The 22,381-nt window shown below is 42.4% G+C and overlaps 1 protein-coding gene across 1 annotated transcript in view; it reads left to right on the top strand.

The window, feature by feature from the left end:
- Positions 1 to 1,401: 1,401 nt before the first annotated feature.
- Positions 1,402 to 22,381, top strand: part of POGZ (pogo transposable element derived with ZNF domain) — a 31,834-nt gene continuing 10,854 nt past the window's right edge. Inside the window, 8 exon segments of the mRNA XM_030187048.1 lie at positions 1,402 to 1,521; positions 15,208 to 15,332; positions 15,609 to 15,767; positions 17,027 to 17,202; positions 20,306 to 20,423; positions 20,965 to 21,255; positions 21,376 to 21,567; positions 21,730 to 21,839. Of these exon segments, the coding sequence (XP_030042908.1) occupies positions 15,212 to 15,332; positions 15,609 to 15,767; positions 17,027 to 17,202; positions 20,306 to 20,423; positions 20,965 to 21,255; positions 21,376 to 21,567; positions 21,730 to 21,839 (1,167 nt within the window). The 5' untranslated portion in view covers positions 1,402 to 1,521; positions 15,208 to 15,211.

A 22,381-nucleotide genomic window follows, 5' to 3' on the forward strand; every position in this document is an offset into this window, starting at 1 on the left:
ATTGGGGTTGAGGATATCGCGGGGTAGCAGGGTTGAGGATATAGCAGGGTACTAGATTAGAAGATATCGGGGTTGAAGATATCACATGGTACGAGATGAGAGATGGCGGAGCGTTGGGGTAGAGGATATCGCAGGGTACTAGGTTAGAAGATGGCGGGGTAGCGGGGTTGAAAATATCACATGGTACTAGATTAGAAATGGCGGGATATTGGATTTATCAGGGTACTAGATTAGCGGCAGGGGTTGAGGATATCACAGGGTAGCAGGGTTGAGGATATAGCAGGGTACTAGATTAGAAGATGGCGGGATATTGGATTTAGCAGGGTACTAGATTAGCGGCAGGGGTTGAGGATATCACTGGGTAGCAGGGTTGAGGATATAGCAGGGTACTAAGTTAGAAGATGGCGGGATATTGGATTTAGCAGGGTACTAGATTAGCGGCAGGGTATTGGGGTTGAGGATATCGCAGGGTACTAGATTAGAAGATATCGGGGTTGAAGATATCGCATGGTACTAGATGAGAGATGGCGGAACGTTAGGGTAGAGGATATAGCAGGGTACTAGGTTAGAATATGGCGGGGTAGCGGGGTTGAAGATATCACATGGTACTAGATTAGAAATGGCGGGATATTGGATTTATCAGGGTACTAGATTAGCGGCAGGGGTTGAGGATATAGCAGGGTACTAGATTAGAAGATATCGGGGTTGAAGATATCGCATGGTACGAGATGAGAGATGGCGGAGCGTTGGGGTAGAGGATATCGCAGGGTACTAGGTTAGAAGATGGCGGGGTAGCGGGGTTCAACATATCACATGGTACTAGGTTAGAAGATGGCGGGATATTGGATTTAGCAGGGTACTAGATTAGCGGCAGGGGTTGAGGATATCACGGGGTAGCAGGGTTGAGGATATAGCAGGGTACTAGATTAGAAAATATCGGGGTTGAAGATATCGCATGGTACTAGATGAGAGATGGCGGAACGGGTAGAGGATATCGCAGGGTACTAGGTTAGAATATGGCGGGGTAGCGGGGTTGAAGATATCAGGGTACTAGGTAGGCAGAAGGCGGGGTCACAGGGTTGAGGATTGAAGAGGGCAGCAGGGCTGAGTCTGTTTTACAGGGTAAGGGCAGGAGGGCTTATGAGGTCAGAGGGAGGGATCACTTCAGCTGTCAGGATTACTTTATCCTTCCACAGTTTAAGGCAGTTACATTTAACCAAACCTGAAGCAGAGGAGACTGCAAAAACAGACTACTACAGTCGGGTTAGGTTGTCTCTGGAGGGGAGGAAGGAAGGAAGAGGTTGAAGCTAAGCACCGCCTCGCCATCCTGGCCAATCAGGGGGCCGAGGTGCCATGGAGCGGAAATGACCTCACGGGTATCCCTCCGCCGCCGCGCAGTCCTTTCTTCCCTTTGTATCCCGGCGCGCGCAGAGCTTCGCGCTTCTCCGTTACTGGCGCCGCCGACCCGGGCCGGGCTGAGGCCGTCGCCGCCGCGCGAGAGCCGCCGAGAAGGAGAGGGAGGTGAGTGCCGACGCGGAGGGGGAAGGGGCTTCTACGGGGCGGGGGAGGCAACGGCCAAGCACCGCCCCTCCTCCCCCCCTCACCAGTACAAAACCGCTGTTGTGGGAGCCTGGTCGCCTTACCGGAGCAGAAACGGGGTGGGGGAGGGGAGGAAGGGAAATTACTGAACCAGTCGCCCGCGCCCCCTCCAACCCCCGGCCCCGCCGCCATATTGGGCAAGCGCACTATTTTCTGTGTTCCTCCGCCGCGTGTGAGCGACCCGGAGAGGGAAGATCAGGCCCCGGGCAGAGATTTCACTTGCACCCGGTTGACCCCGTAACTCACACCCCAGCGCTGCATTACAGCCACTTACATCCCTCCTCTGCCCTGCCTCTAAAAATCCATCCCCCAGTTGTGCATCACAACCCTTTAAAATACCCAGTGCTGCCTCTAAATCAAGTTACATCCCCTAATCCTCTATAATATCCCATTAAAAGCCCCAGTGTACCAGTTACATCCCCCAGTGCTGCATCATATCCCATTAAAATCCCCAGAAGTGGGGCTGGTGGTTGGGAGGCAGCGATAGTGCTGGGCAGACTTATATGGTCAGTGCCAGAGCCGGTGGTGGGAGGAGGGGCTGGTGGTTGGGAGGCGGGGATAGTGCTGGGCAGACTTATATGGTCTGTGCCCTGAAAAGGACAGGTACAAATCAAGGTAAGGTATACACAAAAAGTAGCACATATGAGTTTATCTTGTTGGGCAGACGCAGACTGGATGGACCATGCAGGTCTTTTTCTGCCGTAACATAGTAGATGACGGCACAAAAAGACCTGCATGGTCCATCCAGTCTGCCCAACAAGATAAACTCATATGTGTATACCTTACCTTGATTTGTACCTGTCTTTTTCAGGGCACAGACCGTATAAGTCTGCCCTCCACTATCCTCGCCTCCCAACCACCAACCCCTCTTCCCCCCACCTGCTCCGCCACCCTATTTCGGCTAAGCTTCTGAGGATCCATTCCTTCTACACAGGATTCCTTTATGTATATCCCACGCATGTTTGAATTCCGTTTCCGTTTTCATCTCCACCACCTCCCGCGGGAGGGCATTCCAAGCATCCACCACCCTCTCTGTGAAAAAATACTTCCTGACATCTTTCCTGAGTCTGCCCCCCTTCAATCTTATTTCATGTCCTCTCGTTACTATGGTACTATGTTAAATCCAGTTACATCCCCCAGTGCTGCATCATAGCCCATTAAAATCCCCAGTGCTTCCTCTAAATCAAGTTACATCCCCCAGTTCTTTTTTTCTCCAATTTAAATCTTTATTCAAATTTATTTTGTTAGAAGAGATAACAGCTGACCATTAACAGCCAGCTCATATGTTAACTTCTGTATCAAAAGATAATATAAGGAAGTTAACATCTATATAAACTGTATTACAATCATAGTAATTAAGAGACTAAATTATAAGTAGCTCCTAGTTCCCTTCCTTTTATTTCCCCTCTCCCATCCTCTCATAACACAGCACTGATACGGAAGAGCAATGAACTATATTTCCGTAGTGTTAGTGTCCAAATAACTCTGTAATGGAGACCATAATTTCTGGATTTGGAGTTCTTACTATGCCTGATAGCTGTCAACTTCTCCATCTATTTTTTCCAGTCTGTTAAGGAAGTTGCTAGACTTCCCTTCCATAATCTCGCTATTTCACATCTTGCAGCTTTGATATCTCTTTTCAGTATTTTTTGAAAAGAGATATCAATCTGTTGCAAACCCATATTTAAAAGGCACTGTTGACTGTATTCCAAAATGGACAAATGATTGTACAGTCCCGCCAGATGTGTATGTAAGAACTCTGGACACCACAATTTCTCCAACAAAGGGTGCTGAAATTTCTATTCATATAAGTCCAATGGCTGGAAAATGTCATATTCTCTAGTAAGGGTAGATATCTAACTATTATCCAATAAACCATGCTCAACTGGAGATATTGTAAAAATCTCTCATCTAAGTGGAATTCTTTCTGCAGTTGTTCAAAGGATTTTAGTCTACGTTTTCAAACAGCAATACATACAACAAAAGCCATTCTGCTTCCTGCTTATGAAGCAAGTGCCATATTGCATGAATTTATCAGCTACTATTGTCCATAATGGGGTTAATCATGATTTCCAGTTTTTACCCCATTGAGCCAAGACTTGGGCATTCCAAGTTTGTAGTATAGTTCTATTGTATGATTGGGGGGGTCATCATCCGGCCCTGTCTTGGCCAAGAGACCTTAGGTAGATTACTTAATACCATGTCTTTACAATAGAACTGTTCAATTTCCACATATGGTTTGTGTAGTCCCACTTGTGTCCAGTCCCATAAATGCCTAACTTGAGCTGCCACATAGTAATTTAAGTTAAGGACTCCCAAACCTCCCAAATCCCTTTTACATATCAGCAGAGTTCTAGTTATTCTGGATCTGTGATTATTCCATATAAATGTAATCAGCATCTTCTGCCAATGATTTATAGCATCTGAGGGAATCATAATAGGTAAAGATTGAAAAAGGTATAAGGATTTCAGTAGGACATTCCTTTTAATGATGGCCATTAGGCCTAGCCATGAAAATTCCCAAGACCAGTCTCACAAGTCTGTTTTAATCTTATTAATCAAAGGTAAATAATTGGCTGCAGACAATATTTGTGGATCCTGGGTGACAGTCCTAGATATTTCAATTTAATAGATATACATTTAAAGGGAAAGTTCTCTTTAATTGCTTTCCATTCATGATCATCTATATTTATATTCGGTTTTACCCAAGTTTGCTTTGAGCCTTGAGACTTGACCATAACACAGCATTTCCCTCATAATCACAGGGATAGATGTATGATGTTTAATGATAAAGTGATGTCATCTGCAAACATGAATATTTTGTTGGAAGTCTTTCCAATTGTTATTTCCACAACATCCTCTAGATCTCGCATTCTTTGTGCAAAAGGTTCCATTACAAGAGCAGCAGTAGGGGGGGCATCCCTCTCTGATGTACCTATCCAGGTTCAATTAGCGGTATATTCTCCATTAAGTTTTGAACATGCGCAAGGGTTATAGTATAACAGTTTATTCCAGTGTAAATAGCTGGGACCTGCCCCTACTTTTTCCAATACTTGAAACAAAGTCTCAATGGACACAGCTGAAAGCTTTCTCAGCATCTACTGCTACGAAAAATGCGAGTTGATAACCTGCCCTGGCTGCCCAAGCTAGATGTAATACCCGTTTTATGTTATCAGTAGTTTGTCAACCTGGTATAAATCCTGCTCAATCTGGATTGATAATTTGAGCCAGAATAGAGCTCAGGTGTCAGTCAAGATTTTTGATAGAATTTTTAAATCCACATTTATCAATGAGATAGGACGGTATGATCCACATAATACTACTACTACTATAAATCACTTCTATAGCGCTACCAGTCGTACGCAGCGCTTTACAATTGAACATGAAGAAAGACAGTCCCTGCTCAAAAGAGTTTACAATCTAAATCAGGACAAACAGACAGGACCAATAAGGATAAGGGAAGGACAGACAGAAGGACACAAGGATAAGATAAAAGTGACAAGTCAGGAGTCGAAAGCAGCATCAAACAGGTAGGCCTTTAGCCCGGATTTGAAGGCAGCCAGGGATGGAGCTAGAGGTAATGGCTCAGGAAGCCTATTCCAGGCATAAGATGCAGCGAGATAGAAGGAGCGGAGTCTGGAGTTAGTTCCTGTAATTTGGGTAACTGGATTTCTGACAAATATTGAGAAATATTTTTAGGGTCTATTGAACTATCACTTGCATACAAATTGTTGGAAAAACTCTAAAGAAGTTCTCCAGTGCTACTTCAGATTGTAGTAATATGATTACGCAATTGAATCTCTTTTTTAATTTAGAAGCCAAGAGTTTCCCTGATTTGTTACGCCATTCATAATACAGTTGTTGGGCTTCTTTTAGTTGATGGGCTCCCTTTGTAGGCTCGCTCTAAGTTTGTTTGTGGGTTTCTAAGTTTGTTTGTGGTTTTTTTTTAATTATTTATAAGAATATATTACTTTGTATTCATTACTTTGTTCAATATCACGTTGTATTCATTCATACCATGTATTTGTTCAAACCGGAATTGGCTAACGCCGTTAGCGGTAATATGTAAGCCACATTGAGCCTGCAAAAAGGTGGGAAAATGTGGGATACAAATGTAACAAATAATAGTAATAATATTAAACAGATTCCAAGACATTACATCTTGTAACAGAAAAAGATAGAAATATCAAGGAAAAAACAAACTTACTAAAAAAAAGTTATAAGAAAACAAACTATTGTAAATCTGTCTTCAAGTCCACAGTTTTAGCAAGGGACAAGGAATAAGCCTAAGAAAACAATTTTTCAAGAAATAGAAAGGAATACACCATCCATTTTACTTAATTATGGAGTTGAGGTGGATAAAAATTTAGAAGGATGGGAAGTAATAACCGGTGACTTAGACTACAAACTTGTTTTAAATGCTCAGGATCAAAGAAAATATACTGAATTGAACTTAACAACACATTATTTACATGGGTAATTCAGCCAAAAAAGAGCACCAAATTGCAGAACACATAGAGATGTATATTCAAAGCACCAGAACTTACAAAGTTCCATAGTGAAATGCTACGAAAATGAGCCCCAGAAAGAGTTGCTATCGCTTCTGAGTCACCCTTGCAATGTCTGGGAAAACTTTTACTTTATATCCAAGCTCTCGCTAAGTTTATCAGCTTCTTGTCTAAATATTTGTGATTTCAATGTTTAATTTGTTGTAATTAATCACTTTCTTTAGCCTGCTTCTCCTTTTTGATTCTAGAGCACCATTTGATAAACACTCCTCTAATAACTGATTTCAAACCTTCCTATAGGGTTAAATCTCCCACATCTCCCATATCATTAAATTCTATATAGCCTAGTGGTTAGTGCAGCGGACTTTGATCCTGGGGAACTGGGTTTGATTCCCACTGCAGCTCCTTGTGAGTCTGGACAAGTCACTTAACTCTCCATTGCCCCAGGTACAAATAAGGACCTGAATATATGTAAACCGCTTTGAATGTAGTTGCATAAACCTCTGAAAGGCGGTATATCAAGTTCCATTTCCCTTCCCTTTCACTAACTTTATTTATTAGGATTTATTTACCAACTTTTTGAAAGAATTCACTCATGGTGGTGTACAGTTGGAATAAATCAAACATGAGCAAAAGACAGTTAACAGCAGTAAAAATATTAGAACCTTTTCATAGACAGCATATTGTATAAACAAAGATGGAACATGTAGAGGCTCTGTTTACTAAGCCGCGCTGTAGGCACAGAAACCTTTTAGTGCACATTAAAAATTAGCGCGCGCTAATGATAGACACACCCATTATATTCCTATGGGTGTCTGTATCGTTAATTAGTGCACACTAAAAACATTTGCCCCCCTTCAGTGCGGCTTAGTAAACAGGGCCCAAAGATAGGTAAGAGAGTAAGAGAAGTTCGAAAATAAGGTGACTAGTTTAAAGAAAGTTGCACATGAGAACAAACGTTTTTCCATTCTATTTCCAAAATATCCTGGATGGTTGTCATCTTGCAAAACAAAATCTACCCTTCCTTGTCATCAGCAGCAGATGAATCCATTAACTGATGGGTTGTATCCGTCTACCAGCAGGTGGAGATAGAGAAGACACAGTGACCCTGGACGGCTAGCTTCTTCTGCCTTCAATATATCTCTATCTCCCAGCAGGTGTGGACGTCGCTTGATCAGCTCCTGGATTTTTGCCTGGGGTGGCTCCTGTGCTTTGCCAGTAGAGCGGGGGTGTTGTGGCTGGTGGTGCCCACTTTGAAGGCATACTTGGTTTTGTTCCCTGTCCCTGCCTTACCCCATTCCCCCTCCTCCCGGAGTCCCTCGTTTGCTGCCTGCCTCCAACTTTCCTCACAGTGTAAAAAAAAAAAAAAAAAGGGCGCGCTTATACAGATTATGGTTCAGAGCAGCTTGACCGGAGCTCGTTGACTCGGTCTTCTGAGGTGAGAGTGGTGCCCAGCTCCTCCGGGGAGGTTCCCACTGTTTATAATAAATCCTTACTGTTTACTACTCAGCAGGAATTAAATGAGCTATTACATCAATGTACGGCCAAATCTATTAATTATAAATATCAGTTGTTTCAATATGGTAATAAGAATGGTAGGCTTATGTCTCATTTAATTAATGCCCATACAGGGCACCACAAGATACTCCAACTCCAAGAGTCCAATGGTTCTATAACTAGTTCTGATGTTATCATAAATAAAACTTTTCAAGATTATTTAGCCACATTTTATACAGCCTCTGACATTATGCCGAGCTCTTTGTATCTAGAAAATTTAGATTTACCAAAAGTTAATTTGGCTCAGTTGACAAGACTAAATGCACCTATTGAAATGGATGAAGTTCACTTTGCGATACATGCAAGTGCATTGGCTAAGACACTGTGGCCTGGCGGCTGCCATGTTAAATTCTTTAAACTATAAGCCACACCTATAGGCTCCCATTTGTGGCTCATTTTACTGCAATACTAGAGTTGGGGCATCTACCCCTCTCCAAGATGATTGTGTCACCCAAATCTGGTAGGACCCACTATTGCTCTCTTCCTACCGCCCTATTTCACTTTTGAACTTTGAATCAAAATTGTTGGCTAATAGATTGGCCGAGATACTTTCATCCTTGGTTGACGAGGTCCAAGTGGGGTTTGTTAGGGGGGCAGTTGGCCACTAAAAATGTTAGAGCAATTTTGGCTTCCTTAGAACAGATACATAATGAAAGCATACCTTCTCTTGTTAGTTTTGACACAGAGAATGCATTTGACCGGGTTGATTGGGACTTTTTGTTTACTACTTTGGAGACATGGGATTCAGGGTCTGTTTTTGATGGCTATAAAAGTGTTGTATTCTGACCTGCAGGCTATGCTTTCCTTGAATGGCCCAGACTGTCAACCATTTTCTCTATTTAGAGGAATTCATCAGATCTATCCCCTCTCACCTTTACTTTTTGTTTGACCCTAGATCCATAATACGAGAAAACCAGTGTCGCCTAGAACTCTAGTGGGTACAGATTCATTCAGTTTGTTTCAAATTTCTGCTTTTGTGGATGATTTATTGGTTCACATTACTAATCCGCATCAGTCATTGCTTGCTCTCTTGGAAACGTTTACAGAATATGGAGATTATTCAGTTTTTAAAATTAATTTTTCCAAATTCTTAGCATTAGCTTCACAATCTCAACTTCGTCAACAATGGCTGGGGTACTTCCCCTTAAAATGGGCACATGACTCATTTTGCTATTTGGGTATACACTTGACGATACACACAACACAATACACTCCAGTGTATAGGTTTGGAGACACTTACCGCTAAGCCTTCATGGCAGGATTCAGTTATTCAAAATGGTACTTGTGACCTGGATTTGGCTACTGTTGGAAACAGGATGCTGGGCTTGATGTCCCAGTATGGCAATACTTATGTACTTATGGTGGTATTTCCTAGATGGCTGTATGCGCTCCAGATGTTACCTGTCAAGCTATTAAATAAGGATCTTCGGGTGTTGCAACATATTTTGACAACATTTTGTTGGGGAGAAGTTAACCCAAATTAAAATTTCAGTAGTTGATTGGCTCTTTGGGGTTGGGTGGTTTGGAACTCCCTGATCTTAGGGAGTACAATTCAGCCTGTTTACTTCATTATCTGTTGGATTGGACATTGGAAGGTCAAGGCTACACCCCCTTGTCTTTCGAATATGCTTACTTTTACCCTTGGCATCCGCTGTATCTTTTGCATTTGCCCACACAGAAATTGCCAGTAAAAGTAAAACATAGCATTCTCCTTCGCCTTTTGCAGGGGGCCTGGAGAGATCTCGCCCATTATTGGGGTTTGTCATCAGAGGTCTCGGATCTCATTCCAATTAAAGGTGACGCGGAGTTTACACTAAGCAGTGATAATTGTGTTTTCTGCTACTAGCACACCCTGGATATCTCTCAATTATGCTATGTGCTGGAGGTTGAGGGCCAATTCAAACCATTGCATAATCTGGGAGGTGGCACATTAGGCATGCCTCAGAACATATATGCATATCGCCAACTCCGACTCTATATTTCCTCATTAGGTCTTCACAGATTTACACCTCTCATTGTTTGAAGTTTCACGAGTTTATAGCAGCTGCTAGGGAGGATCATTTATCAATATCTACTTTACATAAACTCTTTATGCAATTGTACCTCACTAGAGCCCTCTCACTTCTAACAGCTCGATGGAGTGCTGACTTGCAAAGACCACTGGCTGCAATAAATTTATTTTCTTTGCTTACGAGAATCCCTACTCTCAACATGAATGCGGATCTTAGGGAATGCCAGTTTCGTAATATATATAGATTATATCGCACTCGGGAACATCTTTTTAAGATGGGGAGCAGATTCTCCCATTTGCCAGAAATGTAATGTGGAGATCTATACCTTTTTCATGCTTTTTGGTCCTGTTCCTGTATAAGAGTTTTTTGGGGTAAATATTGTATTATACTTGGAAAATGTGTTGGCTTTCCATATCCCACTCTCACCAATGGGACGTCTCTTGGATAGAAGTGAGGTTTTTAATTCACAAAGAGGGGGAACTAGACTTTTTCTCCGGAAGGCCAGCATGGTGGGGAAAAAGGTGATTTTGAGGGTGTGGACAGTGGCGGATTCTCCATCCTATTGGGCATGGCGCAATAAGCTCCATTCCTTAATGTTATGAGAGCGAATGTGGCCAAGATGGAAAAAAGCTTTCCTTCAGGTGTGAGAGCCTTACAATCATTCCCATTCACCTCTTGCTCATAGTGGCATTTTAAACACTCTTTAATGGTTGTTTGGATCCAGTGTGGTTTGTTTGTTTGTTTTCCTTGGGTGGGAAGGGAAGGGGAGCAGCTGTTTATTGCTTATTGCAGCACTATAGCTTGTTGTCAACACAGGGGGTCATAAGAGACCAGGCTCACTGTGTTTGTTGTTGCTTGGCTCAACGTATTTTAATGGTAGCAACTTGGGGGAGGGATGGAGGGGTTTTGAGGGTTGGGGTTGGATGGGGATAGAAATTGTTAAAAGTATGATGACAGGCTATCTCATGTTGTTTTTAACTGTGTATGTTTTGCTATTTGAATTTCTATTGCCATTATTGTATATATTTCTTTTGTATTGTCATTAATAAAAAATGTTGGTTATAACTGATCCATATTCAGTTATCTGTTATTATGTGCTGTTTTGTTCCATCTGTTTTTATGGTTCACTTAACAGATAAACATTTGTAGTTTATTGCCTCTTTATCTGGACTGATAAAGAATCCTGGTGGTTTGTATGTTGGGTCCGTGAGTGCTTTCTGGAAACTGTGGGACCACTGGGAGTTTGGCCCCCAGTAACCTAGAAATCACGGGGGATAATTTGAGAGCGGGAGACTTGCCCAGAGGCGGTTGGGACCCAGTCGGTGGGAGGAGGGTGCTAGTGTAGAGCACAAGGTGCAGGTGGTCCTGAGCTGTGCTAGGGATAGACCCTCTAAGTGGCCACGGGTAGCCCAGGCTGCTGGCTAGTTTTGTGATAGTTAGCCTCCCTAATTTCTGATAACATTTGTTCATCTGTTCGTCCTGGCCAGGTGGTCAGTAGTACACTCCTATCACTATCCTTTTCCCCTTTACACATGGAATTTCAATCCATAGGGATTCCAAGATGTTTTGTGTCCTGCAGAATTTTCAATCTATTTGATTCAAGGCCCTCCTTAACATATAATGCTACCCCCTCCACCAATTCGATCCACCCTATCACTGCGATATAATTTGTATCCTGGTATGACAGTGGCCCACTGGTTATCCTCCTTCCACCAGGTCTCAGAAATGCGTATTTTATTTTATTTTTTTCATTTAGTCCAATATATTTTAACTCTCCCACTTTGTTTCTTAGGCTTCTGGCATTCGCATATAGACATTTCAGACAATGTTTGTTGTTCCTATTTACATCTTGCTCAGCAGTTGACAGTGATAATGTACAATCTTGAAAATCTGTCTGCTTTTTATTTAAAGACTCCTGGTCTACTATGCTCTCTATTGCAACCTTGCTATCGGGATACCCTATCTTCCCTGTTTTGGTGATCTCTTTGAAAGATACCTTATTCCAAACCATGCGCTTTTGAGGGAGTCGGCCTTCCCTGTTAGGTCAGGCATCTCCAGTGTCTGAGGGCTGCTACCAGTCACCATCAGCACACTACTAATCTCACTGAATGGGGAAAGGACCCTGTTACTGCTGCACTTGTTCACTGTGCTCTTTTTTTCTGGATGTTACAGATTAAAAAAAAATCTGAACCATACACTGAGTCTGACAATCCCACTACACTGCCATAAAAAAAGAAGGACAAAGGTCTGTCACAGCCTGGGCTACTCTGTGGCCACTTAGAGAGTCTATCCCCAGCCCTGCTCAGGTCCGCCTGCACCTTCCGCTTGTGCTCTACACTAGCACCCTCCTCCTACTGACTGGGTCCCAACCGCCTCTGGGCGAGTCTCCCGCTCTTAAATTATCCCCAGTGATTTCTAGGTTACTGGGGGCCAAACTCTCAGTGGTCCCACAGTTCCCAGAATGCACTCACGGACCCAACACACAAACCACCAGGATTCTTAGTCCAGACAAGCAGAAGCAATAAACTAAAAATGTTTTATTGTAATGAAAAAAATATTGAACAGTAAACCATAAAAACAGATGGAACAAAGCAGCACATAATAGGTAACTGAATATGGATCAATTATAAAACTAACTAAACATTTGTTTACTATTTAAATAGTACCTGGGAAGTACAGGAAATATAGCTGCTCACAGGTTATGAAATATAACTGCTCTCAGTAAAGAGGTCTTTCTCTCTCTACTTCCACGCTGGGACTGGAAAAAAAGCCAGTACATCCTTTTTTTTTTTTTTTTAGTATTTATTTTCAAATGTACTCAGACAATGTCCATTATCAGTACAGTTACAAACAGTGCAATCGGGTTATCCTTGACACTGACTAATAAACTGTCTGCTGTAAATAACAACTTAATGGGAAAAGGTACATAGAGAGAACAAACCTCTCTAATACAGAAAAACAACTTCCTTGTCATCTATACCAGACCAGTCCATACTAATGTGTTGTGTCCAACTACCAGCTGAAGGAGACAAAGAAAATAGTTCCAACTAAACCACTCCTTAAAGGTATCATGCAACCTGGAATGTTCAGTATTTTCTCTGTCTCCTAGCGGATGGTGGATGGATCATGCAGCTGCTCTGGATTTCCCACCGGTGTGAAAAAACAGGATGCCCTTGTGGTCTCTTTCTCCACCACCTCATAAGCCGGATCGTAGTTACCTGATGCTTGGGGGGTCAGCACTCAAGAAAAAGATCTGAGTGTCGTCATAGATAATACTCTGAAATCTTCTGCTCAGTGTGCGGTGGCGGCCAAAAAAAGCACCATTTTCATCTCCTACGGGAGGTGGTGGAGATGAAAACAACAATGGAATTCAAATGTGCTTGGGATAAACACAAAGGAATCCTGTTTAGAAGGAATGGATCTACAGAATCTTAGCGGAGATTGGGTGGCGACACCGGTATTTGGAGAGTAAAACCGTTGCAGGGCGGCCCTGATCGTGACTGAATAGATATGGATGGACTAGAGTGTAAATATTAAGGGGCTTCGACGTTAGCTTCAGAATCTTTTAATCTTTGTACATTAATAACTGTATCAGATATCATGGAATGACTTTGTCATAACAATACTCTGTAAGCCACATTGAGCCTACAAATAGGTGGGAAAATGTGGGATACAAATGCAATAAATAAATAAACTTTTAGTACAGGAACAGTGCTGGGCAGACTTTTACAGTCTGTGCCTTGAGAAAGGCAGAGACAAATCAAACTCGGGTATACATATAAAGTATTACATACCATGTAAAGTGAGTTTATCTTGTTGGGCACACTGGATGGACTGTTCAGCTACCTGCCGTCATTTACTATGTTACTATGAATTATTAGGAAAGGGATGGTGAATAAGACCGAAAATACTATAATGCCTTTGTATCATATCACTCCATGGTGCGTTCACATCTTGAGTATTGTGTTCAGTTCTGGTCACCATATATCAAAAAAGATACAGCGGAATTAGAAAAGGTTCAAAGAACAGCGACCAAAATAATAAAGGGGATGGAACTCCTCTCGTATGAGGAAAGGCTAAAGAGGTTAGGGCTCTTCAGCTTGGAAAAGAGATGGATGAGGGGAGATATAATTGAGGTCTTTAAAATCCTGAGTGGTGTAGAATGAGTAGAAATAAAAGTACAAAGCTAGGGGACACTCAAGGAAGTTACATGGAAATACTTTTAAAACAAATAGGAGGAAATATTTTGTCATTCAACAAATAGTTAATCTCTGGAACTGTTTGCCGGAGGATGTGGTAACAGCAGTTAGCATATTTGGGTTTTAAAAAGGTTTGAACAAATTCCTGGAGGAAACATCCATAGTCTGCTATTGAGACAGACATAGGAAGCAACTGCTTGTCCTGGGATTTGTAGTATGGAGTGTTGCCACAATTTGGGTTTCTGCCAGGTACTTGTGACCTGGCTTGGCCACTGTTTGGAAAACAGGGTACTAGGCTAGATGGACCATTGGTTTGACTGGTTTGGCTACTCTTATGTTCTTATGTCCTTATGTGGATAAAGGTGAGCCAGTTGATATTGTGTATCTGGATTTTCAAAAGGCATTTGACAAAGTACCTCATGGAAGACTCCAGAGGAAATTGGAGAGTCATGGGATAGGAGGTAGTGTTCTATTGTGGATTAAAAACTAGTTAAAAGATAGAAAACAAAGAGTAGGGTTAAATGGGTCAGTATTCTCAATGGAGAAGGGTAGATAGTGGGGTTCCCCAGGGGTCTGTGCTGGGACCGCTGCTTTTTAACATTTGTAAATGATCTGGAGATAAGAGTAACTAGTGAGGTAATTAAATTTGCTGACGACACAAAGTTATTCAAATTTGCTAAATCGCAAGAGGATTGTGAAAAACTACAAGAGGACCTTATGAGACTGGGCATCCTGTTAAAGCCAGAATCCAGTTTAAGTGTTGATTGTGACTCATGCTCTGGAATTCCAATATTTTGCACTCTCTACATCTCTCCCATATTAGCCAGGAAGTTCTTCGCAGTCATCTGGAACCAACTTATTGGTGGTCCCTTCACATAAGAAACTGTGGCTGGATTCTTGACACCATACAGCATTCAGTTGTTGGCTTGCTCGCTTTGGAACGTCTCACCCCTAAAACTTACTAAGAAGTTTAGGATAGACCTTAAGACCTGGCTTTCTTGGGTATCATTTAATCAGTAACATGGGGATATGAGCCGAGACTTAGTTTACAATTTATTTGTTTGTCTTTTTTTTTGTCCCTAGTGTATCCTGCCTGTAGTACTAATGTTGCTGGTCTTAAATTGTTGTGCTATTTCATCCCTTCCCTTATGTGGTGGTTGTTTGGCTAGTTTTGTTGTCTTCATGTTTATTTGACTTTGTATGTATTGATTTTATTGTACACCGTTTTGATATCCTCATTGAAGTGTGGTATAACAAATAAAGGAAATAAAATAAGTGTGTGTGATGAGAGACTGACATTCTGCTTACCCAGTGTGCCTCCCTTCTCTCCAGCAGGATGGACACAGACCTTTTTATGGAATGTGAGGAGGAGGAGCTGGAGCCATGGCAGAAGATGAGTGATGTGATTGAAGAGTCTGTGGTCGAAGATTATGGCTTCGTGGACAAGACTGCAACAGGTACAGAGGGCTCGCTTTCTGCAGCTATGAGATCTCTGGGAGATTGCTTCTAACACCAAAGGCAAATTCCTGTACAGTCACTCAGGCTACAGCCTTTCAAAAGTCGCTTCTTCCCGCATGTATGCTGTGATTGGATATTTGCTGAGGACAGTGCTGTTATAGCTTTGTGATATATCGGACATGCTTTAAAAGTGCATGCAGTTAAAGCAGAGCCTAAGAGTGAACAATGCTCTTTTCTTTAGTGCTAACTTAATGCATTTATTGCCGTTTCTCTAGTGTCTGTGAGTTTGCAGCCGGTTCCTGCCCCTGTGCCCATTGTTGCACACACATCGCTGGGAAGCCACCTGAACACTGCCACGTCTATCAGTAACAGTGCAACTCAGAACAGCGACAATGCGAAAAAGACATTGCTCACGCTCTTTGCAAACAATAGTGGTAAGAGACTGGGCTGCCCAGGGAGGGAGAAAGCAGATTTACTACCCAGCTATGCCATTCCTTATGGCAAAAAAATTAAACAAAACCCCAAAACAGAGAGAGCTGACATGAAAACATGGTACTAGAATAGGACAATTCCATTCAGCATTTGACTGCAACTTCTTCAGTGTCCACTAATTTATTACTAATGGAATTATAAAAGCCGTGATTGTGAGTTGGCAGACTGGGGGCATGTCCATGTTTTTTCCTGAATTTCCCACACCCATGTGAGGAACAAAACAGAGAAGCGGTTTCCCAAACCAGCCATTCGGGTTTTCAGGATATCCACATGAATATTCATGAGAGAGATGTGCATGCACATGCATTCATTCATTCAAAAGTGGAAAAATCTTTACATGTTCTTAGGAAATTAAGGTCTATTAGAAAATTCTTTCATAGAGATATATTTAGGATTTTAGTTCAGTCTTTGTTATTGCCCCTATTTGACAATATTGTGCTGGTTTGCTGTTCTAAAGCATCGATCAATCATTTACAGTTATACAGAATACAGCTGTGAGATTGATTTATGGTTTATCAAAATATGATTCAGTTAAAAACATCTACTTAAAATGATACTGGTTGCCAATTATGTCCTGTATTTATTTTAAACTGAATGTTACTGTTTTTAAAATTTTGTTTGGTGAGGTACCACCTTATATGATAAACTTGGCTACACTTTTGCGGAATGAAAGGTCTTAGATATAACACTCGTAATCATTTGTTATTGGGTTTTCCAAATGCTAGTGGGATAAAATCAATTAACCATTTATCTTCTTCTTTCAATATCAGATGGCTACATTATGGAATTCTTTTCCGTTATCTTTGATAACTTGTCAACATTATTATTTAGAAAGAAACTAAAATCTTTTTTATTTTGTGTTATCGATTCTATATCAGCTGGTTGTAATTGAAATGAACAGGCTTGTTAGTATTATTAGTTGTTTTTTGAATTGTAATTCCTAGATTTATAATCTAGTACCTCTTGTTGTAATCCGACCTTGAACTGAAAAGGTATAGGCGGAATATAAATTGCGGTTAAATAATAATAATTCATTCATTCATTGTTGATATTTTGAAAACCTGACTGGAGTTCCCACTTAAAGCTTTGTCTTACAGTTAGCAAACTTGTGACCATCAGTTCTGTTGCAGGATGCCCTGGGATTTGCCCATATTATCTGAGGTTTGTAGCTGTCATGCTTTCTCTTCCTTCTCCCTTTAAGGTACGGCTCCTATCGTTCAGTCAGGGGGACAGTCCCTGATCCTGACCCAGAACGCTGCCTCCGGTCTGGGCACAGTGGTGACCCAACCGATGTTACGCCCTGTCCAAGTCATGCAGAATGCCAACCATGTGACCAGTTCACCCGTTGCCTCTCAGCCCATCTTCATAACAACCCAGGCAAGTGGCTCAGGTCGGCCCAATATACAGCACACCCAGCTTCTCCTTGCAAAGCATGAATAACCTGCTAAGACAAAGCATGTAGGAATTACGTTGTTTTTTTTTTAATAATTCACTTTTAATTGCAGTGCATTGTTTAAGTATCTTCTTACTAGTGTAGTTGTCACTGCTCCTTGCCCATAAGACTGTACTAGATGTACACCCCCACCAAGCACTATTGAATTGCAGTCCTGCTTAGCCAATCCTGTGCTCCTGCAGTTGAGTGACCTCCAGCTCTGGCAGTTACTCTCTGTATATGAAGGCATGCCTTCCTTTTTGTTACTGTTTTTTAAATGTATTTATTTATTTAATAACTTCCATTTATTACAATTACATCAATTCAATGAAACCAGAAATAAAAAAAAACATAGAGAAAACTCTTAATACAGGCAACAAGAAACCATAATATAGTCCACATTATAAAGTAAAAGGATCCAAGAAAAAGAAATAAAAGAAAAAATAATTTAAAGGAAGAGGACCTCTCCCACTCCCTTACAAAACGAAAAGCCTAATTAGGGACATATGTCAGCCAACTCCTACAGTATATCCTACTCAATGAGACATCATTCCATTACTCTCCTCCCATCTTTAGATACCACAAAATCTAACAAATGCTTAGGTTCATTAAAGACACAACACTTAGCCTCATATAACACATACAGGGAAAACGTAACAAAAAAGACATCCCATAGCCTGCACCCTAGAGCGAAGTGGCAGAAATTTCTGGCGATGTTTCTGGGTACACATCGAAATATTCTAATCTTAGTACCCAAGAACAATTGATCCATATGCTGGAAAAACAATTTCTGGACCACATTTCTGTCCAGTTCGAAAGCAAATGTTACAAGCAGGGTAGTTCTCTGAGTGATTACTTCTAATGATGATTCCAGGAACTCGGTTAGGTTAAGACTAGAAACACATGCTTCTTGTATAGTCTGTCCTTCATTCCTAGGTCTTGATAAAGTCAAATATTGAGCTTTCACAATTGATGACAATTATTCAGATGGCATCAACAAAATCTCTCTCAAATATTACTTTTCACCATATCAATAGCTGGAATTAAAGGTGACTTTGGAAAATTCAAAAACTTGAAGGTATTCTTCCTGGTCTGATTTTCTAAATATTCCATCTTCCTGGCCATAAAGATCTTATCCTTGACCAGTACATTACACACTTCTTGTAACTCTGATACCCTGAAATCTACTACTATAAATCACTTCTATAGCGCTACCAGTCGTACGCAGCGCTTTACAATTGAACATGAAGAAGACGGTCCCTGCTCAAAAGAGCTTACAATCTAAATCAGGACAAACAGGACCAAAAAGGATAAGGGAAGGACAGACAGAAGGACATATAAGGATAAGATAAAAGTTACAAGTCAGGAGTCGAAAGCAGCATCAAACAGGTAGGCCTTTAGCCCGGATTTGAAGGCAGCCAGGGATCTAGAGCAGATATTTGAGAACCTTGCTGATTTGCCACTTGAAGCTCGGCAGAAAGTGAACCATTAACATTAATAAATTCAGAACAAAAACTTCTCACCAACTTTCACCAAAGATAGCGTCCCAGAGAGAGTCCACTTTATTTGGCTTTGCAAGTACAGCCACCACTTCCGCAGAAGTTCCTTCCCCCATGCTCCAAGCTCTACCCCACTCAATTGGTGGCATTCGGGGGAATTTTCCAGTGCTGGAGGGTCCTTCACGGGAAACCTGGATTCCACACTTGCCCGTCTATACTGCTTCCTAAAGAGATCTCCCACAGCAGAGTTGAAAAGACCATCGCCCCCAAACCGGTTGAAGTTTGGAAATCCTCAAGAGTGGTTTGTCTTAACAGCGGGGTCGAGACCAGTGCTGAAGGCTACTGCCGAACTTTCCCCCTTCTTTTCCCCATCAGAACACAGTGGGGAATGCCAAACAAGGCAAACATACCAGGTGAGGAACAGGGCTTCTTCCAGAGCATCTGCTCAAAATGTCATCTTGGATTCCCCCCTCCCCCCCTTTTTGTTACTGTTGAGTTGTGTTTCATAACAATGATTTAGATCAAAATAGAACTGTGGAGATAATATCTGAATCATAAAGTTCAGGAAGAGATCTAAACAAACCCAGAGAAGAATTTTGGTGGCAGTGGTATCTGTCAGATGAATTTGGCAAAAAATAACAATTCTGTAGAGGGAGGGGTGGGGTGGGGGGAGAGGAGAAGAAGCTACACCTTCCATTAAAAAAAGACTCATGGCCCATGAATATATATCTTTAGACAATGAGATGGGCCAGAGAGCATATTTTCTGTCAAAAGTAAAATAGAAAGTTGGAGGGGAAAAAAAAATTCAGAGTGCTCCATCACTTGAAAAAACTACCACTACTTCAGCAGCTACAGAAGATACTGCAGAATTGTCTATGGTGACCCAAAATTGGAAGCTTCTGAGAAACGTGGCTTGTGACAGCCAAGAGAAACATATTCCAGATTATTTGCTGCAGGACTAGCCTGGTGGCTTAGTAATGGTGCTGTGTCATGTAGTGAGGGGTGAGTGCTGGCCAGTGTGACAGCTAATGGCAAAACTTGGTGTGGGGGGGGGGGCATTAAGTGGGTTCCAGAGAAAGCTAGAGCCAAGGTTTGCGGTGTCTGATCTCGGCTGTGGTTCTGACTGAGCTGGAATTTCAAAGGAGCAGCAGGCTAAAGGAAATAAAGTTCAGTAATTTATTTTTTTTGGGGGGGGGGAGAGAGAGGCAAGGAATATGTATTTCTTTTCCAGCATCGCTGCCCCATACAGCAACAGGAAGTGCACATAAGAGCAGATAGGATGGCAGAGCCTTCAGCGGCATCAGAGCATGAAAGCTGAATGATTATCCCTACCACTTCTAAATTAGCTGTCGCTGCCCTAGTATGAAGGAAGGTATGAAAGGGAGAGCCGCTGGACCAATCGGGTAGGTGGGGGAAGAGGGAACAGAACACAGGGCAGCACCAGCTGCAAAATTTGACAATGCCAGCCTGAAGCATCTTGTCCCTCCAAACTACACCTATGAATTGAACATACTTGTAACTGAAAGTAATTATTTCTATTAAATCTCAGGGATTTCCAGTAAGAAATGTGAGACCACTGCAGAATTCAATGAACCCTATGAATCAGGTTGGAATTGTTCTGAATGTGCAGCAAGGCCAGACAGTCCGTCCAATTACATTAGTACCCGGTGAGTACAACGAGACTCCCCTTCTTGCCCATCAGTGCACTCCAGTGAGATCAGGATCAAGCTGAGCAGCGTGTCACCAGCACCTCTGACAACAAAAAAAAATAGGTGCTATACCTATAGCATAGCAATATAGGTGTCACTCTTCACAGGAGATCTCTAAGAAAGAGTATGACTCTCATTCCCTCAATTCATTGGTAATTTTAAGAGACAGGGTTTAATATCTGAAATTTCCAAAACGTCAGAAGTAGAGCTAGTTTTTCAATGTACCATGCAGCTGATGTACATAGGCCAGAGTGAAGAGGCTGTTGGCTAGTACATGCCTTTTCAGGAAGCCAGGCGAGAATAACAAGCTCAATCCTGTGGTTCTGGCAGGCCAGGGCTGCTTTCTTTTTCACCATCCCGGCTATAGCCCATCCCCTTTTAAACTGAGGGGTGTTTATGAACATGAGGTTAAGAGCCAGCCTTTGTCCGTAATCAGGAAAGAGCGGAGGAATGTTGCCCTCTGTGCAAGTCGATTGATGGGGTTCCCTGTTCTCTCTAGCTCCAGGCACCCAGTTTGTGAAACCAGCAGTAGGCGTCCCCCAAGTTTTCTCTCAGATGGCACAGGTGAGGCCTGGCACAGCTGTGCCCATCCGACCTACCACCAACACATTCACTACTGTCATTCCTGCCACACTCACCATCAGGAGCACGGTACCGCAGTCCCAGGGCCAACAGACCAAGCCCACGCCCAGCACCTCCACCACCTCTGCATCAACCCAGCCACCAACCCTTGGGCAAGTCACCATGCAGCCGTCTGGCCAAAGCAACCAAGCTACCAATCCCAAACTCGGTAAGAACGCCAGTCACTCAGAAGGGTCCTCTGTGACCAGGAGAAGACAGGATCCCGTTCTGTAGGGAGTACCTGTGTCAGCTGTTCACGTTTTCTCTTGATGTGACTTTGTGTCTGCAGTTAGCATTGCAAGCCTCGTGACCGTGAAGAGACCGGGTATGACAGGGGAGAACAGCAGTGAGGGGTTAAAAGTGAACACTGTGAACACAGTGCCCACTCTGAGCCAGAGTCCCAGCCAGATCCTGATAACAAACAGCGGCAGTGCCAGCACTCTGCAGAGATCGGCATCCTCTGAGCCCGTCACCATGATAGGTAAGGTCCCAGCTCTCAGAGCTGTGTCCTACCTGCATTCCAATTCAGGTGAAAAATCTTATTTCTAATTTCAAAAAAAGCAAAAGCTAGTAAAAGTGTTGACTGTAGAGTGATAGTCTGCCTTGTTGTGCCATGGGACTGAGGATTCTTTTTCTTCTTCAGTTACTTCTCCTCCTCCTTCGCTTTCTCCATTTGATGCAGACAGCCGGAAAGCCTGCCCAAGATGCAACAGCCAGTTTCGAGTCACTGAGGCCCTTCGAGGTCACATGTGTGTAAGTGAATGCTTTTAGGGGCATTCTGTATAAATAGCCTGCAGAAGAATGCTATTTGTGAAGTGTCTTCCTTCAGATTGTTTTTATATGGCTGTGTGGCGTATGGTACTTGTGTTTTATATGGTTATATGTGTGTGCGGTGTTTCTATTTTATATGGCTCTGTGAGTGTACGGTGCTTGGGTTTATTGCTCTGTTTGTGTGTTCGTGTGGTGCTTGTGTTTTATATGACTGTGTGTGTGTGCGGTACTTGTGTTTTATATGACTGTGTGTGTGTGCGGTACTTGTGTTTTATATGGTTATATGTGTGTGCGGTGTTTCTATTTTATATGGCTCTGTGAGTGTGTGGTGCTTGTGTTTATTGCTGTGTGTGTGTGTTCGTGTGGTGCTTGTGTTTTATATGGCTCTGTGTGTGCGCAGTGCTTGTGTTTATTGCTCTGTGTGGTGGTTGTGTTTTATATGACTCTGTGTGTGTGTGCAGTGCTTGTGTTTTATATGACTCCGTGTGTTTGCATGCGGTGCTTGTGTTTACGTAGCTGTGCAG

The sequence above is a fragment of the Microcaecilia unicolor genome, chromosome 14 (genome assembly GCF_901765095.1).
Source record: "Microcaecilia unicolor chromosome 14, aMicUni1.1, whole genome shotgun sequence".
Lineage (NCBI taxonomy): Eukaryota > Metazoa > Chordata > Amphibia > Gymnophiona > Siphonopidae > Microcaecilia > Microcaecilia unicolor.